Source organism: Gopherus evgoodei, chromosome 10 (assembly GCF_007399415.2).
Source record: "Gopherus evgoodei ecotype Sinaloan lineage chromosome 10, rGopEvg1_v1.p, whole genome shotgun sequence".
In the NCBI taxonomy this organism is placed as follows: domain Eukaryota; kingdom Metazoa; phylum Chordata; order Testudines; family Testudinidae; genus Gopherus; species Gopherus evgoodei.
Window position 1 is genome coordinate 28,342,256 of NC_044331.1, and position 23,695 is coordinate 28,365,950.

Consider the following 23,695-nt stretch of genomic DNA (forward strand, 5'->3'; position numbering starts at 1 on the left):
CACATTACTCCAAAGAAAACAGCTGAGGGCTGAAACTCCCTAGCCCTGCGGAAACACCCCCCCTCCAGCACCTCCGGGCCCTGCGGAAACACCCCGACCCAGCGCCGCCTAGCCCTGCGGAAACAAACCCTCCTTCCCCAGCGCAGCCCCACCAAAACAGCTGTGGGCCAAAAAGGAAGTTTGGGGGTGGGGAGGTGACACTTTATTTTAAATCAACCAGGGGCTCCCAGCTGAAGAGGTGGCTGGGAGCCCTCAGGGGCAAATTAAAGGGCCCGGGGCTCTGGCGGCCAGGGGAACCGGAGCTTTGTGGGGCTGGGGCAGGGATTTAAAGAGCCCAGAGCTCCTGCCGCTGAAGGGAGCCCAAGCCCTTTAAATCCCAGTCCCAGCCCAGCCGCCGGAGCTGAGGTGAGATTCAAAGGGCTCTGGGCTGCTTGCAGCCACGGGGAACTCTGAGCCCTTTAAATCTCAGCCGCAGATGGGATTCAAAGGGCTCTGGGCTGCCCGCAGCCGCGGGGAGCCCTGGGCCCTTTAAATCCCAGCCCCAGCCCGGCCGCCAGAGCCGCAGCCGGGATTCAAAGGGCTCTGGGCTGCCCGCAGCCGCAGGGAGCCCTGAGCCCTTTAAATCCCAGCCCCAGCCCACGGCTGGGATTCAAAGGGCTCTGGGCTGCCTGCAGAGCGCCGTGTGCGTGGGATTTAGAATCCCTCCGCGGGCTGTATGTTGTGCAGGCCTGGTTTAGACACAACAAATCCTGCATCTTCGCAGATGGTTAGACTAGATGACCCTTGTGATCCCTTGTAGCCCTAAGATTCTCTGATATTGGTGTTGAAGCTGAGATTTCTAAAAGGACAGATTGCCTGTGCACTGTTTGTGTCCGCCTCCTTTCAAGAACTGGCGTATATATATTATAGAATCATAGGACTGGAAGACATCTCGAGAGGTCTTTTAGCACTCAAGGCAGAACTGAGTATTAGCTAGACCATCCCTGACAAGTGTTCTAAATGTTGGAAATAAACAAGTTTCACTAAGGAAATACCTAGACTTCAACTCTCTGATGACTTCTCCAGTTGGAACCTGACCTGCAAGGCTCCAAGATCTGCAACCTCTTGGCAAAGGGGTGACAATACGTTTATAATGTCAGAGTAGCCCAGAAAGAAAAAGAAAGTCCAAGAAGTACAATACATAGTTACATTTTCAGAGGGCTGATGCCACTGTTTGAACAGATTAGACTACTGTAAATACAACACCAAGAACATGGAAAGTGCTTGCTAGGACTCACCTTAAAATCTGAATGTATAGGAAGTAACTAAACAGTTACATAAAATATTTTTATTTGAATAATTAGAAAATTTAAATATATTCAGGAATGAGTCCTCTTTTGTAGGGCAAGCAACTGAACTGCTCACATAAATTGTAATTTACTTTTTTTAACTGAAAGGCATATTCTTCTAGCCTATTCTACATCTATTGTATCTGCTCTACATGACTTGCAAAATTAGATCTTCTATGACATGGCAAGTTCTGAATCACTGCAGTCATACAATAATTAGATCAAAGTCAGAAACCACTACAGTCCCTTTCTAGCTGCATCTAAATCATAGTCACTTTGGCAATGATATAATCTCAGGACTGTCATATCATTTTTCTGTCATGTTAATTGCTTTGCATGTCCTAGGTCTTTGCAGAGAAAAAAAGATCTTCACTCACAGATATAAACCAGTCATTGACCGAGTGCAGCATATTGCAACCACTGCACAATTCTAATAATTTTGCAGTCAACTAGCAAATCACTTTGAATTGTCTTCAATCTTTGTCCCCTGTGCATTGACAACTATACTAAACTTCCTTATACTGTATATGAAACTAGAAGAGCTCTCAGGTATAAACGAGCTCTGGTTTATGTAACAATTTGTGTGTGTGTGTGTGGCGGGGGGGGGGTTCATGTAAGATTTAGTGCAGGATTCTACTGCTTTTTCAAGTTTTCTGTGCTATTTGAGCGGAATTTACCCCTGTGCAGAGGGCCAAAGGAGACCTTTGCATCATTAAAATTTCATGTAAGCTCTCAAAATAGGGTTTAAGGGGGATCTATGCAATGTGTCGATGATGTGCTGCACAGGGATACATTTCTCTTTTTGCATGAGAGAGAGAAACAGGCCATTTTCAAGTTAGACAAATAAATTTGTGCAGAGATATTTGCTTACACCCAGTCTTACTCTCCAAATGCAGTTTGAGTCTCACTCAGTAAAATTTGGCAATCACAAACGTGTATGGATACAACTGTATTTTCTAATTTTGAAAAACTGGATCAATATGTTGGAAAACCAAAATAATTTATATTCAGTAGTGTTTTTTTGGTATGTTAATAGTTCTGCATTCTACATGCTACCCAGAGGTGGGCGCACAAGATTTTCTGCAGCTATTTTTTGCATTTTTAAATGAGTTTGCTTTGACCATTATGACAAGGTGAAGCAGCTCCCTGGGAAGGGCTAATGGATCCCTGCCTACCACATGGCCTGGATGACATCTGTAAGAAAGAGGAGGATGGACCTACAGAGTGGATTGGAGCTGAGTGGATTTTTCTCACGGGATGTTGGAGGCAAGGGAAAAACCTTGGGGGGCTGAGATAGCACTTGTCAGCACAGTTGTTTTCTTTTGTGTTATTTATGTCCCTTGTTTACAAATTATAAATGGAGCCCTGAGTCAAAGGCCTTTAAAGGATCTGGATGTGATGTTTGCTTATCTGCCCAGGCTGCTGAAACAGCCCAGCAATGTACAACCGTGCTTGCACCCTTTTCTGTTTGCTTCATATGTCTTTTCACTCTCTATGAATAGTTATGATAATATTTTAAACTTGATCACACCAGAAATCTCATAAGAGCTGAACTCCAGGGAGGGAACAGAAATAATACCACAAGATTTATGTGCCCACTCACAGCTAAGAATCAGAGTTCACATTATGGATTTTGAATTTAATAGCAAACTATGGAGTATATAAAATGGATTTAATAACTTCAAATAACAAATGTGAGCTATTCCACAAACAGAAAAATAAGATTTATCAAGGAAATTATTTGTTATGAATTATTCTCTCAGCTCTTATACTACTGGAGGTTGGGCTTCTATACTATCCATGAAGAACAGATGTTTCTTTTTAACATTTCCTAATAAACAATTAAGTTGCTTATTTATCCTGTGTTTCTACAGGTAAGTGTTAGTTAATTTTTACTGCAAGTTTACTCTTTATTAATGTTAATGAGCTCATTGCTGGAAACAGCAAAATTTTTAAAACTGAGTTTGCTTTTAATTACTAAGAAGGAAAGACATTGAGGACCCCAAATAGTTCTAAATAATGTGGTTGTGTTTGTCTTTAACTGGTATGTGTTGGTGATGGGGTGATTTGAGCATTGCTTTTGGGTGGAAGCTCAGCCTAAACTGCAAAGGGCAAGAGTCACACAGGGGTCTTAGGGGTTGCCCTGTCACCTAGTGGAATTCATAGCTCAGAGTTAGGTGCCCAGGCACCCCATGCATTGTAGGGATTCACAGAGCCAGCAAGCTGAGCAGGGAGCTGCCTAAGCTAGTCAGGAGTGAAATACTGAAGGGGGAGCACTTAGGGCCTGTATTTACAAAGAGGGGTGCCTCTTTGTTAAGCATTCATGGCTGTGAACCCTCTTCTGGAGTTAAGTGGCGTGTGCCCATATCGCCCGTAGTCCTGTGGGTAAGGCACTCACCTGGGATGTAGGAGATCTACTTTTAAAGTTCTTCCTTATGATTTGCAATAGAGACTTGAAGGAAAGTCTCCCAGCTCCCAGGAGATCACCCAAAAGTGCTAGGCTATAATCCTGCACTTTAGACTAGATGACGGGTGAGGTCCCTCTCAGTGGTTCTGTGAGTCTATAAAGGGCTCAGCATGAGACACTTGATTGCTGCTGTGACAAAGCTGCTCTTAGTTCCTTCCTGTGTGTGCTGACACTGGGAGTGAAGGGACCTTTGGGTGCACCCAGGCCTTGGTGTAATTGCCCTGCCCCCCCTTTCAGACTGTGGGGAACAGCCTGGGTCTCCCGCGTCCGGCCCCCACTTGCAGGGCAGCCTGAGGCTACTGCCCGGAGTCACGCAGTGCATGGGGCCCAGGATCTGCTCTGGACGGCCCGGTGTGCAGGCACGTGGAAAGCTACAGAGCAGCCTCTGCCCCGGGACTGCTGAGCCCCTCCCATGGCAGGCTGGGAACGCGCCCTCAGGCGGCTGCGCTGGGCTAGTGGGGTCCGGCCACTCCAGCTGCTGCGGAGCCAGGGAGTAGGTGCGGGCGAAGGTGGCGCAGCTCCGAGACAGGCCCTGGCCCCGCTGACTCGCAGTTCCGCGCCCACGTTGCCGAGGCGAGGGAAGGGTCAGCGCGGCGGGATCGCAGCCCGCCAGCAGGGGGCAGCGCTGAGCTGCGGACGCGGCCCCCGGACCGGCGCGCAGGAGGCTCCCTTAGGCGGCCTGTGGCAGAACCAGAGCGGGCACGGGCAGCCTCTGGAGCCCGGCCACTGCGAGGGCGGGGGAGCAGAAATGCTACCGCGCTCTGGCTGGAGCGAAGCCGCGGCAGCTGCAGGTTTGTCCCTGAGTCCAAGCTCCCCAGTGGGCCGAGATCTGATTCCAGCCCCAAATCAGTCACAGCCTCAGCCCCAGGCAGCGTATTTAAAAGGAAGCCACTGAGGCGAAGTAGATGGGGGGGTTGGTCTTGATGACCAGACGCGCCTTGGGTACTGTGTGGGTTCAAACGAGCATGGCTTTGCCATTTACTCGGCTTGCGTCTCACTGGCCAGCGTCCCAAAGAGGCTGCAGGAAATACACCACCTTGCATGTGAAAAAGCAGAAATGTTCTGCCCTGCTCAGGCCGTGCACACACAGCTGTTGCTTTCAGTTCCTGGTCCTGAGTGCAGGCACCTAGGTACCAAGTGACAGGCCCTTTAGAGATAACTAAACAGATGATATGATGGGTAATTTAGGTGAGTATCTTAGATCATTAGGGCTTGAGGTAAGTGGCCCTTCAGAGTTCAAAACTAACAGTGACTGATAAACTGCTGTTTTCTATATTATTTGATGAACATTCCCTGTGTTCTATCACAGATAAGTAAAACAATAGCAAATATCTGCTCAGATGCAGTTACCCAGGACATTAAACTATTGTAGCAAAAGCACCGATTCTTGAGCTCAGGGATTTGAACCGAAAGTAATAACCCACTTATTGACTTACAATACTTTTAAAATTGTAAATGGGAAACACAGTCAGATATTTTAAAATACGTTGTATTTATCTTGATTATTTTCCAAATGTTGTAAATTAGAACTGCATCAGGATCTTTTCTATTCAGTCATGTGTTGGTCATGAAATCAACCTTGATGTTTCTCAGAAATACAGTGTGACGGCTATTTATGGGGTGGTTAAACTTTTAACAACTAAAATTAATCGGAAATGGATCCTACACTCCAACCAGTCACCAGCTCAGTCACTGGCACCCTCACTCCCCAGCTCCTGGCTCTGCTGTTAAGTTTCCATCTGGCATTGCACAGTATAATCCATGTCATAGAGTTCCTGACCACAGAAAGTCCACATGGAGAAGCATTGATTTACACCATTAAATCTTGCAGTGTGGTGTTGGAGAGGGGAGTATACAGCATGCCAGCACAACTTAGGCCATGGCTACACTAGAGAGTTGCAGCGCTGGTGAGGGGGTTACAGCGCTGCAACTTAGGATGTGGCCACACTTGCAAAGCACGGCCAGCGATGCAACTCCCTGATTGCAGCGCTGGCTGTACACCCGGTCGAGCCTCGGGTGTAGCGATTCCAGCGCTGGTGATCCAGCGCTGGTCAGCAAGTGTGGACCTCACCAGCGCTTTTATTGACCTCCGGGGTATAAGGAGGTATCCCAGAATTCCTGTCCACAACAAACCGGAAGAAAGGGGGAGCTCGGAGTTCAGCCAAACTGCTTATTTAAAAAACAAACACAACTCCTGTTTGCTGAGCGAGCGGAGGCAGGCAGGGGAATTACTTTGGAATGTTCACAGCTGTTTGTTTGAAGAGAGAAACAGCACGCTCACACGGCAGAGGGGAGGGGGAAGTCCATGTTGAGCAGATGCTTATCTGGTCTGACGGCTATTTAGGAGTGCATAATTTGCATTTAGTGAATGAGAGAGGGGTGGGGGAAGGGGTCAGAACTTTTAAAATGATTGAAGGTAGGCACTGTGTGTCTTCCAGTCCTTAGAACTTGCAAGGCACGGAGCTGAGAACAGTGTCAGCTCCAAAAATCCATTCTGTCTGTCCCCTCCATGCTCTCTGTCACATTCCACCCCACCCCCCTCTTTTGAAAAGCATGTTGCAGCCACTTGAATGCTGGGATGGCTGCCCACAATGCACCACTCCCAATAGCGCTGCAAATGCTGCAAATGTGGCCACATTGCAGCGCTGGTAGCTGTCAGTGTGGCCACACTGCAGCGCTGGCCCTACACAGCTGTATGAACACAGCTGTAACTACCAGCGCTGCAGAACTGTAAGTGTAGCCATGGCCTTAGAATGTGGCCAGGGATGGTCAGTGGGGTGGTGATTCAAATACAATGCCTGCTGGTGGAGATCCAATGGAGTCTGAGGCCATGTCTACATCTAAAATTTTGCAGCGCTGGTTGTTACAGCTGTATTAGTACAGCTGTATAGGGCCAGCGCTGCAGAGTGGCCACACTTACAGCAACCAGCGCTGCAAGTGGTGTTAGATGTGGCCACACTGCAGCGCTGTTGGGCGGCTTCAAGGGGGGTTCGGGGAACGCGAGAGCAAACCGGGAAAGGAGACCAGCTTCGCCGCGGTTTGCTCTCGCGTTCCCCGAACCACCCTGCAAACCGCAGGGAAGGAGACCTGCTTGCTCAGGGGTTCGGGGAATGAGAGAGCAAACCGGGAAAGGAGACCAGCTTCACCGCGGTTTGCTCTCGCGTTCCCCGAACCACCCTGCAAACTGCAGGGAAGGAGACCTGCTTGCTCGGGGTTCGGGGAACGCGAGAGCAAGCCGGGGAAGGAGACCAGCTTGATTACCAGAGGCTTCCTCAGGTATGCTGGGATACCTGCTTATTCCACGGAGGTCAAGAAAAGCGCTGGTAAGTGTCTATACTTGATTACCAGCGCTGGATCACCAGCGCTGGATCCTCTACACCCGAGACAAAACGGGAGTACGGCCAGCGCTGCAAACAGGGAGTTGCAGCGCTGGTGGTGCCCTGCAGATGTGTACACCTCCTAAGTTGCAGCGCTGTAACTCCCTCACCAGCGCTGCAACTTTCTGATGTAGACAAGCCCTCAACTATAAGGTAGTACACATCATGAGCAGGGGTAGTGCAAACATTGCCACCTTCCCTGAGACTGAATCCTTGGTCTGAAATGCACTGGTATCTGCTCGTGCAGGGAGTTGCAGTCTGTCAGGGCCGTCCTTAGGCATAGGCAACATATGCAGCTGCGTAGGGCACCTGAAAATTTGGGGCACCACTGGGTCTTAGTGTCCACCGCTTGTTTTCCTATCCCTGTTCTGACCCTTCCTGCAGGCTCCCACAGATGGCTGCTCTAGCCTGGTGAGTCTTCCTTGGAAGGAAATCTAGTAGTTAAAAGTGAAAAAACCTCCAGCCTGCCAGACCTATTAGCACAACATTGAAACTGTTAAAGAGACATTCAAGGGGTAATAAAGCCATTTAACAGGCATTTGCCAACCCCAAGGTATATACTGACAGGTTTCAGAGTGGTAGTCCTGTTAGGCCATGTCTACATCTAAAATTTTGCAGCGCTGGTTGTTACAGCTGTATTAGTACAGCTGTATAGGGCCAGCGCTGCAGAGTGGCCACACTTACAGCAACCAGCGCTGCAAGTGGTGTTAGATGTGGCCACACTGCAGCGCTGTTGGGCGGCTTCAAGGGGGGTTCCGGGACGAGAGAGCAAACCGGGAAAGGAAACCAGCTTCGCCGCGGTTTGCTCTCTCGGTCCCGGAGCCAGCCAGCAAACCGCAGGGAAGGAGACCTGCTTGCTCGGGGTTCCGGGACCGAGAGAGCAAACCGGGAACGCCGCGGTTTGCTCTCTCGGTCCCGGAGCCAGCCAGCAAACCGCAGGGAAGGAGACCTGCTTGCTCGGGGTTCCGGGACCGAGAGAGCAAACCGGGAACGCCGCGGTTTGCTCTCTCGGTCCCGGAGCCAGCCAGCAAACCGCAGGGAAGGAGACCTGCTTGCTCGGGGTTCCGGGACCGAGAGAGCAAACCGGGAACGCCGCGGTTTGCTCTCTCGGTCCCGGAGCCAGCCAGCAAACCGCAGGGAAGGAGACCTGCTTGCTCGGGGTTCCGGGACCGAGAGAGCAAACCGGGAACGCCGCGGTTTGCTCTCTCGGTCCCGGAGCCACCCAGCAAACCGCAGGGAAGGAGACCTGCTTGCTCGGGGTTCCGGGACCGAGAGAGCAAACCGGGAACGCCGCGGTTTGCTCTCTCGGTCCCGGAGCCACCCAGCAAACCGCAGGGAAGGAGACCTGCTTGCTCGGGGTTCCGGGACCGAGAGAGCAAACCGCGGCGAATTCGCGGTTTGCTCTCTCGGTCCCGGAACCCCGAGCAAGCAGGTCTCCTTCCCTGCGGTTTGCTGGGTGGCTCCGGGAACGCGAGAGCAAACCGCGGCGAAGCTGGTCTCCTTTCCCGGTTTGCTCTCTCGGTCCCGGAACCCCGAGCAAGCAGGTCTCCTTCCCTGCGGTTTGCTGGGTGGCTCCGGGACCGAGAGAGCAAACCGGGAAAGGAAACCAGCTTGATTACCAGAGGCTTCCTCCTTCCACGGAGGTCAAGAAAAGCGCTGGTAACTGTCTACATTGGATTACCAGCGCTGGATCACCAGCGCTGGATCCTCTACACCCGAGACAAAACGGGAGTACGGCCAGCGCTGCAAACGGAGTTGCAGCGCTGGTGGTGCCCTGCAGATGTGTACACCTTCAAAGTTGCAGCGCTGTAACTCCCTCACCAGCGCTGCAACTTTCTGATGTAGACAAGCCCTTAGTCTGTATCAGCAAAAACAAGGACGAGTCCTTGTGTCACCTCAAAGACTAACAAATTATTTGGGCATAAGTTTTTGTGGACTAGAACCCATTTCATCAGATGTCCACGAAAGCTTATGCCCAAATACATTTTTATACTGTCAGTTTCTGACTTTACTGACAAAAACAGTTGTGCATTAATGTAATATTTACACAGAACATGTCAGTCTACAGGACCTTAGTTTAAAATTTGCTTTAAAAATATTTCATTAGTGAGCTGGTGAAGATTATAAAATCACATTTCTAAAAAATGCTTGCATAGAGTTTTAGATGCACAATCATCTTTAGCCTTAAATGTGTGGATCTTCAGACATAGTTTTTTAAATAAATCCTTCAAAAAGGATTATCTAAAATACACATTTTAATTACTATAGTTAAAAAAAAAGTGCTTCCAAGTCTTCCTGTCCTTTCTGTCCATCCCTTCATCACCTCTCCCTACTGAAGAGAGCCCTTAAAGGGACAACAGTCCTTCCCTTCCAGATAGCTGGACAAAGAGTTCCCTTTCTTTATTTCTGACTATCCGACAAACTAGTTTTAAAAGAACCCTCCAGCAAAATCAGTACCTTAGTAAGACAAAATCCTTGTTATACCTAAAATCTTTGGAAACATATTTTTTTAAAGTTGGTGAAATTTTATAACCATGTCTCTTGTTATGGAGATCACACAAAGTAAATTACTGTTCCCTTTTTCTAAAAGCAATGAACATTGTTATGAACACACTAAACCTCTCTGATTAATTTAAAAGAATGTCTTTGTTTCAGTGAGTTAAATATGTAGTAATCTGGAATGCTGGCTTAAGATTTGAGTACATTTAAAATATAAATTCAATTTAGAAATACTGATGAAGAAAATGTAAAACAGAGAAGAGCTGCATCATGTATTCCATTATATGTAATGTTGTATTCAGCAGGACAGCCGACTCACCCTTACTATGAAGTTTTTGCAAATAAATCTCTGACAAACTTCAGGGCATATCAAAAAACCTGTGACTGACATTTTTTATTCCCAAATTTTAGTGCTTTTAATTAGGCACTTTCTTCATGTCCATTCTGCATGAGAGAGAGTGCATGGAAGTCTCTGCGGGGAACTGTGACTCTCCGCCACCATGAGGCAGGCTGGGCATCTCATTATCCTTTGCTGTCAAGTCCCTCCTCCCCCTCCCCCACCAGGCTGTGAGCTTGGGCTGCCATCCGGCATAGGGGCACCAGTTTAATAATACTGCGTAGGGCCCCATAAATCCTAAGGACGGCCCTGCAGTCTGTACTTTACTGCCCTAGCAGGATTCAGTCTATCCTTAGGAGTGAAATTCACTGGCTCCCGTAATGTGGCTACAGAAATTCTCAAGTGCAACTGAAGCACCCTGGCTGTGCTGTGTGGAAGGGGCTGGGAAGAGAAGAGGCTGTGCATGAGAGACTCTGCATCTTTTACCTACTGTGGGACTAAGGACTTGGCTACGCACACATTACACCATATATAGTTAGTGATACAGCCCCTCTACTGCACATGTAGTTAAATTAGTATAGTTTCTTCTTGTAAGGGGAGTAAAGTGTAACAGTATAGCTACATCCACAGGAGGGATTGTACAGAGTTCATTATTTCAATAAGAATACAAGTCCCTAACTGAAATAATTGAATTGGTACAAAACAGTATGTAGACTAGACCTAAACATCATGGAGGCACTCCTCCACATCAGTATCTGTGTTTGTGTAGGGACTAGGGATGTGTGCTTAAGCTGAGAGAGAGTGAGAGCTTGAGGAGGTAGAGGCAGAATCAGTATATCCATGAACTTCAGGGATCCACTGTGTATTCTGCTGCTACGAGAAAAAAAATCATCTATATATGCCCAATCTGCCCCCACTCCTATCCATTTACTCACGTTCTGCACATGGGCTATGGAGTTCAGGATAAATGAAAGTTTTTGGCAAAATAGGTACATTAAAAAGTCCTATTAATAAATTTGTATTTTGACTATTTCTAGCCAGTTCCAATCAAGAGTACAGAGTTGTGGCAAATGCACATTTTTTTTCTCCTAAGCACTGATTACTTAGGATTTATGGTTTTAAATAGCCTGAATGTTTGCTTCCCTGGAAATTTGCATTTACTATAAGTTACGGTTTAGTGAACTGTAAAATGCCCCACAGACACTGATCTACGAATTAGCAATTCGTAAAGCTCTCCAACAAAATGAAGATGTCTCTTTGCAAATCTGAGCTTCACAGAAGGTTTAAGCAAGGGTATGTATGGGGGAGGCGGAGAAGGGTGGCTGTTGACGGCTGGCTAATCAGAGTTCTGATTACTTTTCACTGGTTGATGAAGTGATCCCTGTATGGGGTTTGTGTATAAATTTAGGTTTGTTAAAGTGCTTCGGCATCCTTTGGTTGAAAGACAAGAAAATATAGAAACACTACTGGGTATAAAGTAATCTGATATTTTAATACACTCCTGATCTCGCTGAGTGGTTTCAATGCCTGTTGAAGTTCATGGATGTGAAGGATGCTGAACATCCAGTATTTGGCACCCAGGAGGACTGAAACCCTTAAGGAAAAGCATAAAAATATTAATTGCATGTAAAGACAATTTTTTTTTGGAAGGAAAGGAAACCAGACCTCAGAAGACTAATATTTTTGTTGCTTCAGTGTAAGAGCAAAGAGACCTGAATCTCATTGAGTGAGTAGCATGGCGAGGGTTTGAGGCTGTGGGTTCCATCCCAGATCATTGGATATTGCTGACTTTCTGGTGTCCTTTAAAAAATGTGTTTAGCATAATCAATAAATCAGGGGCCATGGATTTCTCCTGCAACTGTTTTTAAATTATGTGGTATTCTAGACACTGGAAGAATAACCATCTCACACCTGAGCTCCCAGCTCTGTGCATCAGCTGGGATCTAAAGATCACAAAACGGTTCATGCATATACAACGTTATTTGATTCCACCTGCCCCCCAAAACAAATGTGACTGGGGTCAGATCCTTGGCTATGGCTGCAGTGCACACAGTGCTAGTCAGGGTTGGGGAGGTGGGCAAAGGTGACTTATAGCTGTCCTCTGCAGTCCTTTATCCTGCTGCAGCTCTGGATAGACCAGTACACTTCTTTGTCACCTTAGAGCAGCAAGTTCATGCCACAGCCAGTCTGCAATGCCCCTGGAGCTGAAGGCACTGGTGAGGAGCAGCATGGCATAGGGGATCCCAGCCACACTCTTTCTTTCCTAGCTACCCCAGCAGCCTGGCGTGAGAGAGGCATAAAGCCACCTCTGCACCAGCAAAGGTTATCCTTCCTGGAGTCAGTTAAGTGGGTTTAGGACTAATTCATGCTGACTGCTGCACACATTAGGGAATCAGGTGTTATGTTGCTGAAGACCAGGGTGCAGGGGGTTAAGTGAGGTAGGAGTGGGGGCTCGTATTCTCAGTTTTCCAATGATTGGACCTTTAATTGCACTTAAAGCTAATCAGGTTCCAATAAGGTGCTCTCACTTGAGGGACCACCAGAATATATATTCCTGCCTTATAAATAAGTGCAAGTTTGACACAAGTTTTGCTTTTCCCTTATTTGTCCCAGGAGAGGCGCCTCCATACTGCTGAGTCAGCTCCATTTACTAGGAATTGCTGGATTTGTAGCCGCCCCAGCGTCTGGCTGCTGTGCAGAGAGAAGGGTCTCAGTAGGCAGGGGTGAGCCAGAGCTCCTGCCTCCCCTGTGCTTCGCACCCCAAAGGAGAAGTCTCCAGCTCAGCTTGGCTGTTAAAACGTGAGCAAGAGTAGCTGGATCCTGCGGTAGTGAAGTGCTCCTCTTGGAGTGAACTGCAGAGACTGGCACTGGAATGGGGCCAGAGGGGAGTTGTGCCTGAGTGACTGTCACAGGGCTGAGTAGCCATGGAGGGAGGGAAGGGGTGGAGAGTGAGATCGGCTCTTAGCTCACACGCACAGCCCTATAAAGCTAGGGCTGCTCTGTTGAACGGGCTGCATTTCTCCTGCAGCAGCAGCAGCAGCAGCAACAACAACTGTCTCTGCCTCCCCTCTGCCCTGCCTGAGGGTCTAGAGGGATTAAGGAAAGTAGGGAAATCCATCACGTGGAGGAGGAGGTGGAGGGAGGGGGGCGGTCATTAGCATTCCTGTGCTGTGCCTGAGCTGGCAGCATCTGAAGGAGAGATCCGGGGCCAGCCCAGGAAGGGAGCTGGCACCAGGAAGAGGAGCTGGAGCCCTGTTCCTGACACCCGGTTCCCCAGAACCCCTCAGCCCTGTGTGCCTCCAAGCACTCGCCTTCCAGTCTCTGCTCTGCGTCTCTTTCCCTTTCTTTATCTTACTCCAAGTGCCTGTTCTCGGCAGCTGCCTGGCTGATTTGGGGCTCGAGCTGAACTTTGCTTCTGGGTTTGGGGCTCTGCAGCTGCTGCACTTCCCCAGCAAGGCTGGCTCTTGGGATGGGACTCCGGCAGCTGACTGTCTGGCTGATCGTGGCTGTGGGGCTCGTACATGGTGAGTGGACTTCTGTGCTCCTCTTTCCCTTTCTGCTCCTTGTGGCTGTGTGTCTTTGCTAAGCCCCTTCTCTTTACAGGGCTCGGGCTGGAGTTTACTGTCCTGGTTCTCAGGCATCAGGTGTAGCCTTGGTGATGAGGCCACTGTGCAGATGCTCTGCAAATGCCCCAAGCCCAACAGGTAGCCATGGGAGATGTTTGGCAAGCTGAGAGGAGGGGATGTATGTGATCCCTAATGTGCTGGCATGTAAGGGGGATGCCCATGTGGGTTAGGAAGAAAGGCAATTGCCTTTAAATCCTTTTGGAGAGTCTTCTGCAGGACTGATGCCCACCCCCATATTGTCCTCTCTCCCCACATCCCGCTGTTGCATTGGTGCTCAGACCACTGTTCCTTAGCCCAGATCATTGTCTGAGATTAGCCTCAATAGTTTTTACCCCCTTGGCAGGGGTAGGGGCTAAAAGATAAGGGGGAGGGGAAAATACCTCTGGCTTCTAGACAGTAAGCTTCTCAGAGTAGGGACCCTGGCTTCCTTTGTGTGGGGAACACAGGGTTGGTGATCAGGAAATAAGCAGGGGGTGTTGAGGGGGGATGACAGATGACGTTGCTTTGGGATAGGGACAGACACACAGATCAAACACAAAAAGACCGATTCCTACAGTGATGTGGATTTCCACTTGTACACCGTCCTCTAATTCTCTCCTGTATTCACTCTTCCATACCTCCATCCCAGGGGTATAATTTCTCTCTCACCAAAAGTAAATGACAGAATCACTGCCCTCCCTGGAATGATATGGAGCTTTGAGGTGCTCCAAGATGATAAAGATGATAAAATTTCCCCAGTGGTGTGATTTAATATTTGTATTACTGTAATGCCTTGGACTCCTAGTCATGGACCAGGACCCCATTGTGCTAGGCGCTGTTCAGGCAGACTATCCCTGCCCCAGAGAGTTTATAATCCAATGATATGGGTACTTTGGTTGTCCTTGTCCAGTTATTCTGTCATTGTCTTGTCCTTTTCAAGTATATCACATTCTTCTGTTTTTCTAGTTACAGCTATGCTACAACAAGTATCAAATTATGAGCACTGTATTTCATCCATTTAAAAACTGCTACATCTCACTATTTCTCATCCCTGATCCAAAGGATGCAAATATTGACACATTGATCTTAACATTTGGAAATTGCTCTCCCTGGCTAAAGAGGGGAACTGGCCGAAGTGGCAGATTCTGAAAGGTGAGACACATCAACCAGAAGTTCTACCTACTGAGTCAGGGAAGAGAAGAGGTGAGTGGTAGCAGTTTTGGGATAAGAGTTTGCTATGGTAATTAATGGAACAGATGTAATACATGAATTATGGTAGCATTTGTTGGAAGGCGGATGTAGAAAATAAAAGGTAACATAATAGCTGATTTGGCTAGTGGGAGCAGATTCTGAGTGGAAAGCATTTCTGAGCATTGCATTCATTTACATCATGATGCTGGCAGTAGATTCCTAAGTATTTATCAGTTTACTTATTCAAACAATTTACTTGTTCAAAGTGTCCCTGCAAGGAGAGTTCCAGAGGAAGCTCTATAAGGAGTTGCTGAAGAATTACAATCCTCTGGAGAGGCCTGTGGCCAATGATTCCCAGCCGCTCACTGTCTACTTCACTCTTAGCCTCATGCAGATTATGGATGTGGTAAGTCTTTAACATTACAGGATGCTACTTCTTTAAAAGGCTAAGTATTACTGCACCCAGTTGACTTAGCCATGGAAATATGACGGTGATGGGTGGATGGTAGAGCTTCTTTGGGAAAGCATGGGTAACTCAGACAGTCCAAAGCCAAGTTTTGACTGATTCATTTTTTAAAGAATAAATCAAGATTTTAGCTATGTCAAATTTAAGTCTCTTTCTGAGATCTATTCAACCTCCTAGATACTCACAAACCTATCAATTCTCAGAACAGATCGCTTTCAAAGAAAGAGTCCAGGTTTCTTCTTCACTTTATTCTAATCCTTAATTATACTTTGATCCAATGTGAAAGTGCTGTCTTTTGAAAGAGATGTAAAACAAAGATCCTGATTACAAGGGCTGTTAAAGAACTCATGGCACTTTTTGGTGGTGGGTATCCAGCCAGATCTCACCTTGGATCATTGCATTTTACATTGCTCCTGTATCTTAATTTAGATAAGCTATTCTTCATGTCCTATCCTAAACTTTTATGTAGCTGTGTGCTGTTAATTAGCTGCTATGTTCCATGCCACAACTGGCTGCATATCCATGGTGAATGAAGTGATTCCTGTGCAGAGTTTGTTATATTTGCATTTGTGAAATGACAAAAATGCTGGGAAAAATCCCATGAACAGGTAGAATGTACCACATGAGGTCATTGATATGTGATATTGGGGTGGTTTTACTTTACTGTTCACCGCATCATTCATTTTTATTAGATTTAAAATAATTTATAAAGAGGTTAGTTATTTAAAAACTAATAGTTAACCTCCAAATGCCATAGTTCAAAGTAAAAAACATAAGGAGCAGCGGAATAAATAAACCGATGGGATTATACATGACAGATAGCTTATTTTTTTATTTCCTTACAAGCTGCCGATTGGCAAAAGCTGGTCATTGTTAATTTACTATCAAAAGGTCAGTACACTGAGAGCTGTGCAGGCTTAAATGTCCATAATCTCCAGTAAACATCACTTTTAGGGTGCAAGTTTTAGATTTCCAAGATCTAAATGGGAATCATATAGGTATTTCCAGTGTGAGATTTATTGTTCACTGACATGAGTGTAGCTAGTAGTAGGCATATTTTTGCGTCTGTGCAATTAAAGCCAACAAGTAAACCTATCACTTACTGTATATTCTAGTTGTGGCTGTTGTCATAATAGTTGTAATACATGGCACATCAGAATATAACAATGGCCATACTGGGTCAGACCAATGGTCCTTCTAGCCCAGTATCTGGTGTTCCAACAGTAGCTGGTGCCAGGTGCTTCAGAAGGAATTAACAGAATAGGGCAATTTATCTAGTGATGCATCCTCCTCCAGTCCCAGCTTCTAGTAGTCAAGCTGGGGACAGACAGAGTGTAAGGTTGCATCCCTGACCATCTTGGCTAATAGCTATTGATGGACTGATTCTCCGTGAACTTATCTAATTCTTTTTTTAACCCATTTATACTTTTGGCCTTCACAACATCCCCTGGCAGTGAGTTTTGTGGGCTGATGGTGCATCAAACTGTGGGACACTGGATAGGAGGACAGAAATTACAGGCAGCATGTCTCTAGGCGCATCAGGGAGGGAAGGATGGGTGTTTTATGTAGGCTGGAACTGGCAGTTTGAAGAGGCACTGGCAGGTTACATTTGCTGCATAATTTAATCACAGACTGTGGCTGCACCTGCATGGGCACATAGTATTGGGAGAGGTCAACTATGATGTGGGTCAGATGCATAGGCACAGCAGTAGACCATGCTGTCGATGGTACTACCTTCCCTGTTGGACAGTATACAGGACGATGGTATTAGTAGTAACTGTTTGTTATGGTAGTGCCTAAGAACCAGCCAAGAATGGGGGCCCATTGTGCTAGGTGCTGTACAAATCCAGACTTTCAGACTGTTCCTGCCCCAAAGAGCTTACAGTCTAAATGAACAAGACAAGCACCAGATGGGGGAAGAGGTGTTAAACAGAAGCATAATGAACAATGTTATGACAGCAAACATGTTAGTTCCACATTTTTGGGAGGAGTGAGGTGGGCTTAATTAGGAGGGGATCAGCTGAATGGAAAGAAAAATGAAGGAAGAGAGCTCCCTGAGGAAAGGAGGACAGGGCAGGGGACAAGAGGGTAATAGGGGCTGATGTAGATGGAAGCTGAGTTAAAGGAAGTGGGAAGGAGAGGGTTGGAGCAAACAGCCAGTCAGTGTAGGCAGAGGAAGTCCACTCAACTGTAGAAAGTTCCCTGACTGTCTGAAGCCCCCTGCTTTGGTTGCTTCTGCAGCTGTTCCTACCAGCTGGATACTCTGGCTGGTTCCTCTCAGCAGTTGTTCTCTAAGGACACATGGGGGGAGGGAGAAGAGGCGAGAGGAGGAGAGGCACCACTTGAGTCCTAGTGCCCCCAGAGCAGAGGAGGCTTTTCAGCTCAGTTCTGGGTCCAGAGAGATGCTGGGGAGGAAGGGTGGCCCCGACTGGATTCTCTGGCTCTCCATGTGTGCTGTCTGCACCTACTTACTTATTTAGATTTCATCTCTTTGTGCCTTCCTGCCTTGATAGTGCCAGAATTATCAGAAGAGTAATTATGTACAGTTACAAATGCAAACTTCAACATCATGCAAAGTACCTTAGCTGAACTCCAAATAGACTTCAAAAAAGCCTTCCACACCATTGATCTCATTTCCAACATGGCCTCCAGCTGCAGAGTTCCTGCTTGAGTATGTGCGTTTCCTTGCAGGAATTTGGACAGTGCAGCATGGTCCCCTCCATACACTGTGCTTCTTGTACAAATAAGTTTGTATACAACCTAAGACCAATCAGAGTGATTCGTATTTTTTTAATTCGAAAAGTAAGTTTTGTTAAAAAAAGAAAAAATCAGTGCCCGTTTGCAGTGCATTTAACCCATTTCAGTATTATGCGGATACCTGAGAAGCTGAAAGTGAAATTGACAGGGAATTGGTCAGCTAGACAATAAGAAAACTGATTAGTCTATATTTGTTTGAGCTGAGATACAGGAAGCAAACAAATTTCATGAAAAGATGAAAAGTTTACAAATTATTTATTTTAATAATTAAAGGTGTGTTTATAACAAAATTAATTACATTTAAGGGCTTTAAAAATATAGACATGTGATGTAGCCTTACTGAAGGCAGTGCAATTACTCCTGGAATTAATTTGGACCATATGTGCTAATCTGTGTCTACACTAGAAAGGGTTTGTCAGTATAGCTGTACTGGCAAATCCTCCTAGTGGGGATGTAATTTATATCAACAAAAGAGTTCCTTTACTGTTATACTTATACCAGTTCTCTGAATGAAATAAGCTGTCCTGGGAGGCTTTGTCACTGATATAACTGCATATTGGTTGGAGATTTTGCTATGATGATGACGTGCAATATTTCCCCCCCCCCCAACACTCCTAACTGACATAGCAATGCAGGCAACACTGTTAAGTGTAGACTGAGCCCAAATGAACACTAACCAGAGTGCAAATAGTTGGATACTCAAATGGCTAAAGACCAACAGCCAGTGAACTTTACAGAGTTGTCATTTCTTCAGGAGTTGTTGAGTATAATAAAAAATAATAGAAGGAAAAGGCAAATATCCATTTATCGTTAGGTTGAAAACTCCTTTCTGTAGATTGTTGTTTTTTTTTAATTCAAACAACAACAAGCCAGTGATACTGTAGTTACTGTAAAATTGATTATGTCTCTCCCTTGAAGTGTTGGGATTGACAGGCATGGGAAGAAACCAACCAGTCTTCACAGTATAAAATAAATGAGTATTCTGCATTTTCAACAAGAATCAAATACTGAAGGGAATGATGAGTACTTGTCGCAACAATTACTTAATGAGCTAGTAACAAAATGTGCCACCAACATATTTCCTAATGACAGATGCATTTACTTTCCTTGACTCATTTAGTGGTAGATTAAGGGTGCATTTCTAGTACACCAGACTGGACACCACCTCTGCGGGAGGCCCTTTAATTTCCTCTGGTGAATAGAATGTGCAAGCCCAGAGCCCAGTTTATTCATCTCACTTCTGTTTTCTCCTACACAGGGGAAAGAGGCAGAAAGTACTTCCAGCCCCTCTGCCACAGTGGGGGTTACCTTTTCACAGTTTTTAATGGTCCCTGAAAGACCCAGTGAGTGCTTCCTCCTATCCCCCGAGGGTACTGAGCCTAGTGAGTCCTCTTTACTGCTGTGCTTATTACTACAGAGGCTGACATCAGCATTAGGTAGAGAGGGAGCTACTCAGATCTTGTGGTGGTGGTGGATTGAGAGATGAAGTTAGCACCAGGATTCATAGGAAGAGTGGTCACTGAGCGACTGCAAGAAGCGGGAGGGGAAACAAGGGGACTATGCCAAGAGAGAAGCTGGGGAACAGTAGACAGGACAGGTGCTGGGAAACTGGGAGGTCTGTTAAGAAGAGGAGAAACTGGGAAGGCCTGGAAGGGATCAAGAGAAGAGACTGGGAAGGATTTGGGATTGGAAGATGAGTGGGGGATGGGATGGGAAGAGTCAGTCCTGTGGTTGAGTAGAGGTGGGCGTGGAAGGAGATTTGTGGCAATTTATTTCTAACAATGGAGGTGGGGTCTGTGTACCATTTGGTCTTCATTTCCCTGCTCACTAATAGAAAATCATTGTATGCACTGAAATTTTTATCCTGTGTTGTCCAACTTGTCTTTTTTTACCCATATTGTACCATCCTCAGGTTTTAAGGGGTGGTTTTTAAAGGCAGTTTATTATGATGTTCTAGATACAGATTAATATTTTCCCATAGTCTTTATTTTTGTTTCACCTTTTTTGAAATGGGAATTGCCAACCACTTTGATAAAGGGAGTGAAAAATAACCTGCCTTCTCTGTGACTGTCATTTGCTGAAATCTTATTTTGAAACTTCTTGTGGCACAGCAATTTAGGATGGCAAATGGGCTGATCTTCAAATTCAGAGGGACCGTTGTGTTTGGTAATTTTTGGGACCAAACTGGAAATAAAAGGAGTAAGAAATGAACTATGACTTACAGGAAAATGGGAGCAATGGGAACATTTCAAGAGCACAGAGAGAGGAGAATTAACTCCCCCCTTTTGTATTCTGGTATCTGTACCCTTTAGTGACAGTAGTAGAGGAGGGATTCCTAGGTGGGTAGGATATAGTAGCATTAGCAATAAGCATGTTTAAAAGATATGGAGCATGCCTTTTAAAAACACAGTCCTTTACGTAGACTGTTCTTCTCCCTATCCCCAGTGACGGAAACATACTGCTATCGTAAACAGCTATGCTTCTAGTTTCATCCTGCCCTTCACACTCTCTAGTACTACTCTGCAGTAGCCATATTGGATGTGAATCCAAATAATCCTGTATAACATGAAAAGCTGCCAGTGTATAAAATCTCACACAATATATTTTATGAAATCTATTGAAAATATATATTTTCCCCCTGGGATAAATCAGAGTGTTTTTTAAACATGACATGGTTATCTTATTTTTTTCTACTTTCTCTTACTTTTCACACTATTGTAAGTCTGAGCCTGGAACTACATAGGAATGTGATATGAAATCGCTGCCTAAGACTTTAGGGGCAAATTTTGCCCTTCCCCTGTAATGTTCAATTGAAGTAGGTAGCAAAACTAGTGCAGTTCCAAGTCTATAAAGGACACTCAGAAAGGAAAGATGGTAGCTGAACAACATACAGTGATGATGGCAGGAGTTTTTTATTCCTCTTATGAAATTTCACAATGGATATATTTAGGTTTACTATCAGATAACATGATCTAGAGAAGCTTTTCCAAAAGACCTCAGGGACAACTCAAAATGGCATGAGACATAATGTGAAAATTCTAATCAATGAATGCAAAATCAGCATAAGTCCCCACTGTACACATCTCCAGAGAGTCATGGAGAAAAAGTCGGAACATCTAAGATGCTACACTGTTCAAGTACTGTCTTTTATGGTTGGTTTTTTTTTTTTTTTTTCATCTGTAGAGGTTGCAGAAAAAAACTTAAAAAACCCTTGTCCCATTAAACCCATTCAGATCCCTTTTGCCCTGTCCAACAGGACTGTCTGATACAAGAAAAAATACTTTAGATGAAGTTTAACAGAATTATTGTCTAAAAAAATAAATAATTGGAGATATACCTATCTCCCGGAACTGGAAGGGACCTTGAAAGGTCATCAAGTCCAGCCCCCTGCCTTCACTAGCAGGACTGATTTTGCCCTAGATCCCTTAGTGGCCCCCTCAAGGATTGAACTCACAACACTGGGTTTAGCAGGCCAATACGCAAACCACTGAGCTATCTCTCCCCTCCTGAAGTCTTTTTGCTTCAAAGCATTTCCTTTTCCACGCTGTACTTATCTCCTTTTTTTCCAGCTCAAACAAAATGAAGAGTTGAACTCATTTAATTGAATGTTTTTGCTTGTGCTGTTTTCTTTCAAAAATAACATTTTGTGTCTGGGAGCTTGTTGCTTCAAGGCATTAGCAGTCTCCTTCCTCGTTGGTGTGAATATATCCTAATGACATCCATTGATATACTTTCAGGTCCCAGATCAGCAAAGTATTAGAGAAGTGTTTGTTGTCATTGGGACTTAATCTGGTACTTAAGTGTTTTTCTGAATTGGAGATATAATAAGGTTTTGTCAATATTTTCATTTTAAACCATGAAGTGGGAGCATTTGGAGTCTGTGTAAGGGGGTGAGATATCTTGTCTCTGGCCTTCTACATTGGACTGGAATTTTGTATACAAGTTATCCCTGTCCATGCAGACTTTTGTTAACCAGGTGAGACATTTGCAATTTAGGAATACAAGAATTGCTGTACTGGACCAGACCATGGCTCATAAAGCTAGATATATGCTTTCTGGTAGGGTCCAGTAATAAGAGCTTCAGTAAAAACTGGGACGTTTTAGTTTGTTTGTATGCTTCATTCTCTTTTGAGACATGGGTTTAAACCCCTTATGTTTTACTTTACATCTAGAGTTTGTACACACTATCGCATTGTAAAACCCAAGAGTTTCTCTTGATTTCACATAAAATTCATGTACCTCTTATAATTTCCAAGCAAAATCAAATCAACTTAGGTACTTAAAACTGAGCCAGATTCATAACCTTGGAGAGTCTCTAGACAAAAATGGTCTATGTTTTCGATTCTATAGCAAGATCCTCAACCAAATGAGCTGTGTAGTTTTTGGTTGCAACCATTTCACACAAACATAGTATTGCTGTTCGGCACAAACATCAATATTTTGAAAATTTGTTTGATTTTTTCCCCCTTTTTTGATGGATACATTTATTTTCAAGGTCTCGCTTCTTTTGATATGAAAGCAACCATATTGTGTGGAGTATTTTCATGATTTTTTTCCTCACAACTATTAAATAGCCTGTTAACAAGGTACTGTTGAGCTGTTCTGATTAACCTGAGAGATGGCTCAAACTTTTGGCAGTATTTGCACCAAAGTGAAGTAAACCTCCCCATCTGCCAAATATTTCAGATAAATGTTTCACCCCATTATTTTTCATTTTCTCCTGCTTCTGGTCTATTTCATTTCTACTCAAGACTGAAAGAAAAATGCTGAAATATTGTTTGTGAATAGTATCGCATGCAAATGTGTTCTTGTTGGCTTTTCAGTTTAGTTTTGCAGACAAAATATATAAAATGATCCAGATTTCTGGCAGCTTATCTCCACTGAATTAAGGATTGCTCATCATACTTTCACATCTGGAAACATGGCTATACAAAGCAAAGGCCCTGGTCATGCAAAGGCTTGCACATGCTGAGTTTTACACACTGTGAGTAACACCAATCATTTCAGTAGGGATACACACCATGCTTAGTTAAACCTGCATTTATGTCTCTGCAAGATCAGGGCCTAAGTTAGATTACAAATCACTTGGCTCCAACAAACAAATATCAGTGTGAAATATTATGAAATGTTTAAAAGAAAAGCACACTCTTATTCAGCGAGAACAATGAGTTCTGTAAAACCAATCACCCATCAAAGAAAGGAGGAGAGAAAAATAAATCTGGAAGAAATTAATAAAATGGAGCTGAATCAACAGGAACATTGAAAAGGAGTGCCAAGGACATGCATAAGCTGCTTATCAAGTCCCAACAGCTTCTTTCACAAACTAGCTCTGGGAGAAGCTCATCAAATCTGCATTGTTCTTTGTAATTGTTAGCATTCATCTGTGGACTTTAGAAAAAGTCTCTCTGAGTCTCTCTGCTCTCTTTCCCGGCTCTGTCTTCCTCTCTCCATCCTGCAGAGAAAATGTACAACCCTTTAATCTCCTTGAAGACAATTCTAAACTATTATGAATTTTCCTTGGATTGTAGAAAATTGGAATAGTCCTGGAATATATTTTCCAATAGTTTTAAATGAATTTGGTGCTCTTGAAAGTTACTAGATTGACAGAGACTGTGTCTACACTGCAATTAAAAACCTGCAGCTGGCCCATGTCAGCTGACTCTGGCTT

General features: G+C 45.1%; 1 protein-coding gene across 4 annotated transcripts in view; it reads left to right on the top strand.

Moving 5' to 3' along the window:
- The first annotated feature begins 12,951 nt into the window (after nucleotides 1–12,951).
- Nucleotides 12,952–23,695, top strand: part of CHRFAM7A (CHRNA7 (exons 5-10) and FAM7A (exons A-E) fusion) — an 88,414-nt gene continuing 77,670 nt past the window's right edge. The window contains exons 1-3 of one of the 4 annotated variants that reach the window (XM_030578901.1): nucleotides 12,952–13,532; nucleotides 13,612–13,712; nucleotides 15,071–15,210. In XM_030578901.1, the coding sequence (XP_030434761.1) occupies nucleotides 13,667–13,712; nucleotides 15,071–15,210 (186 nt within the window). In that variant the 5' untranslated portion in view covers nucleotides 12,952–13,532; nucleotides 13,612–13,666. Of the gene's footprint in view, nucleotides 13,533–13,611; nucleotides 13,713–15,070; nucleotides 15,211–23,695 lie in introns of those variants that run through there. The other 3 variants (XM_030578900.1, XM_030578902.1, XM_030578903.1) reach the window with 3 other exon arrangements.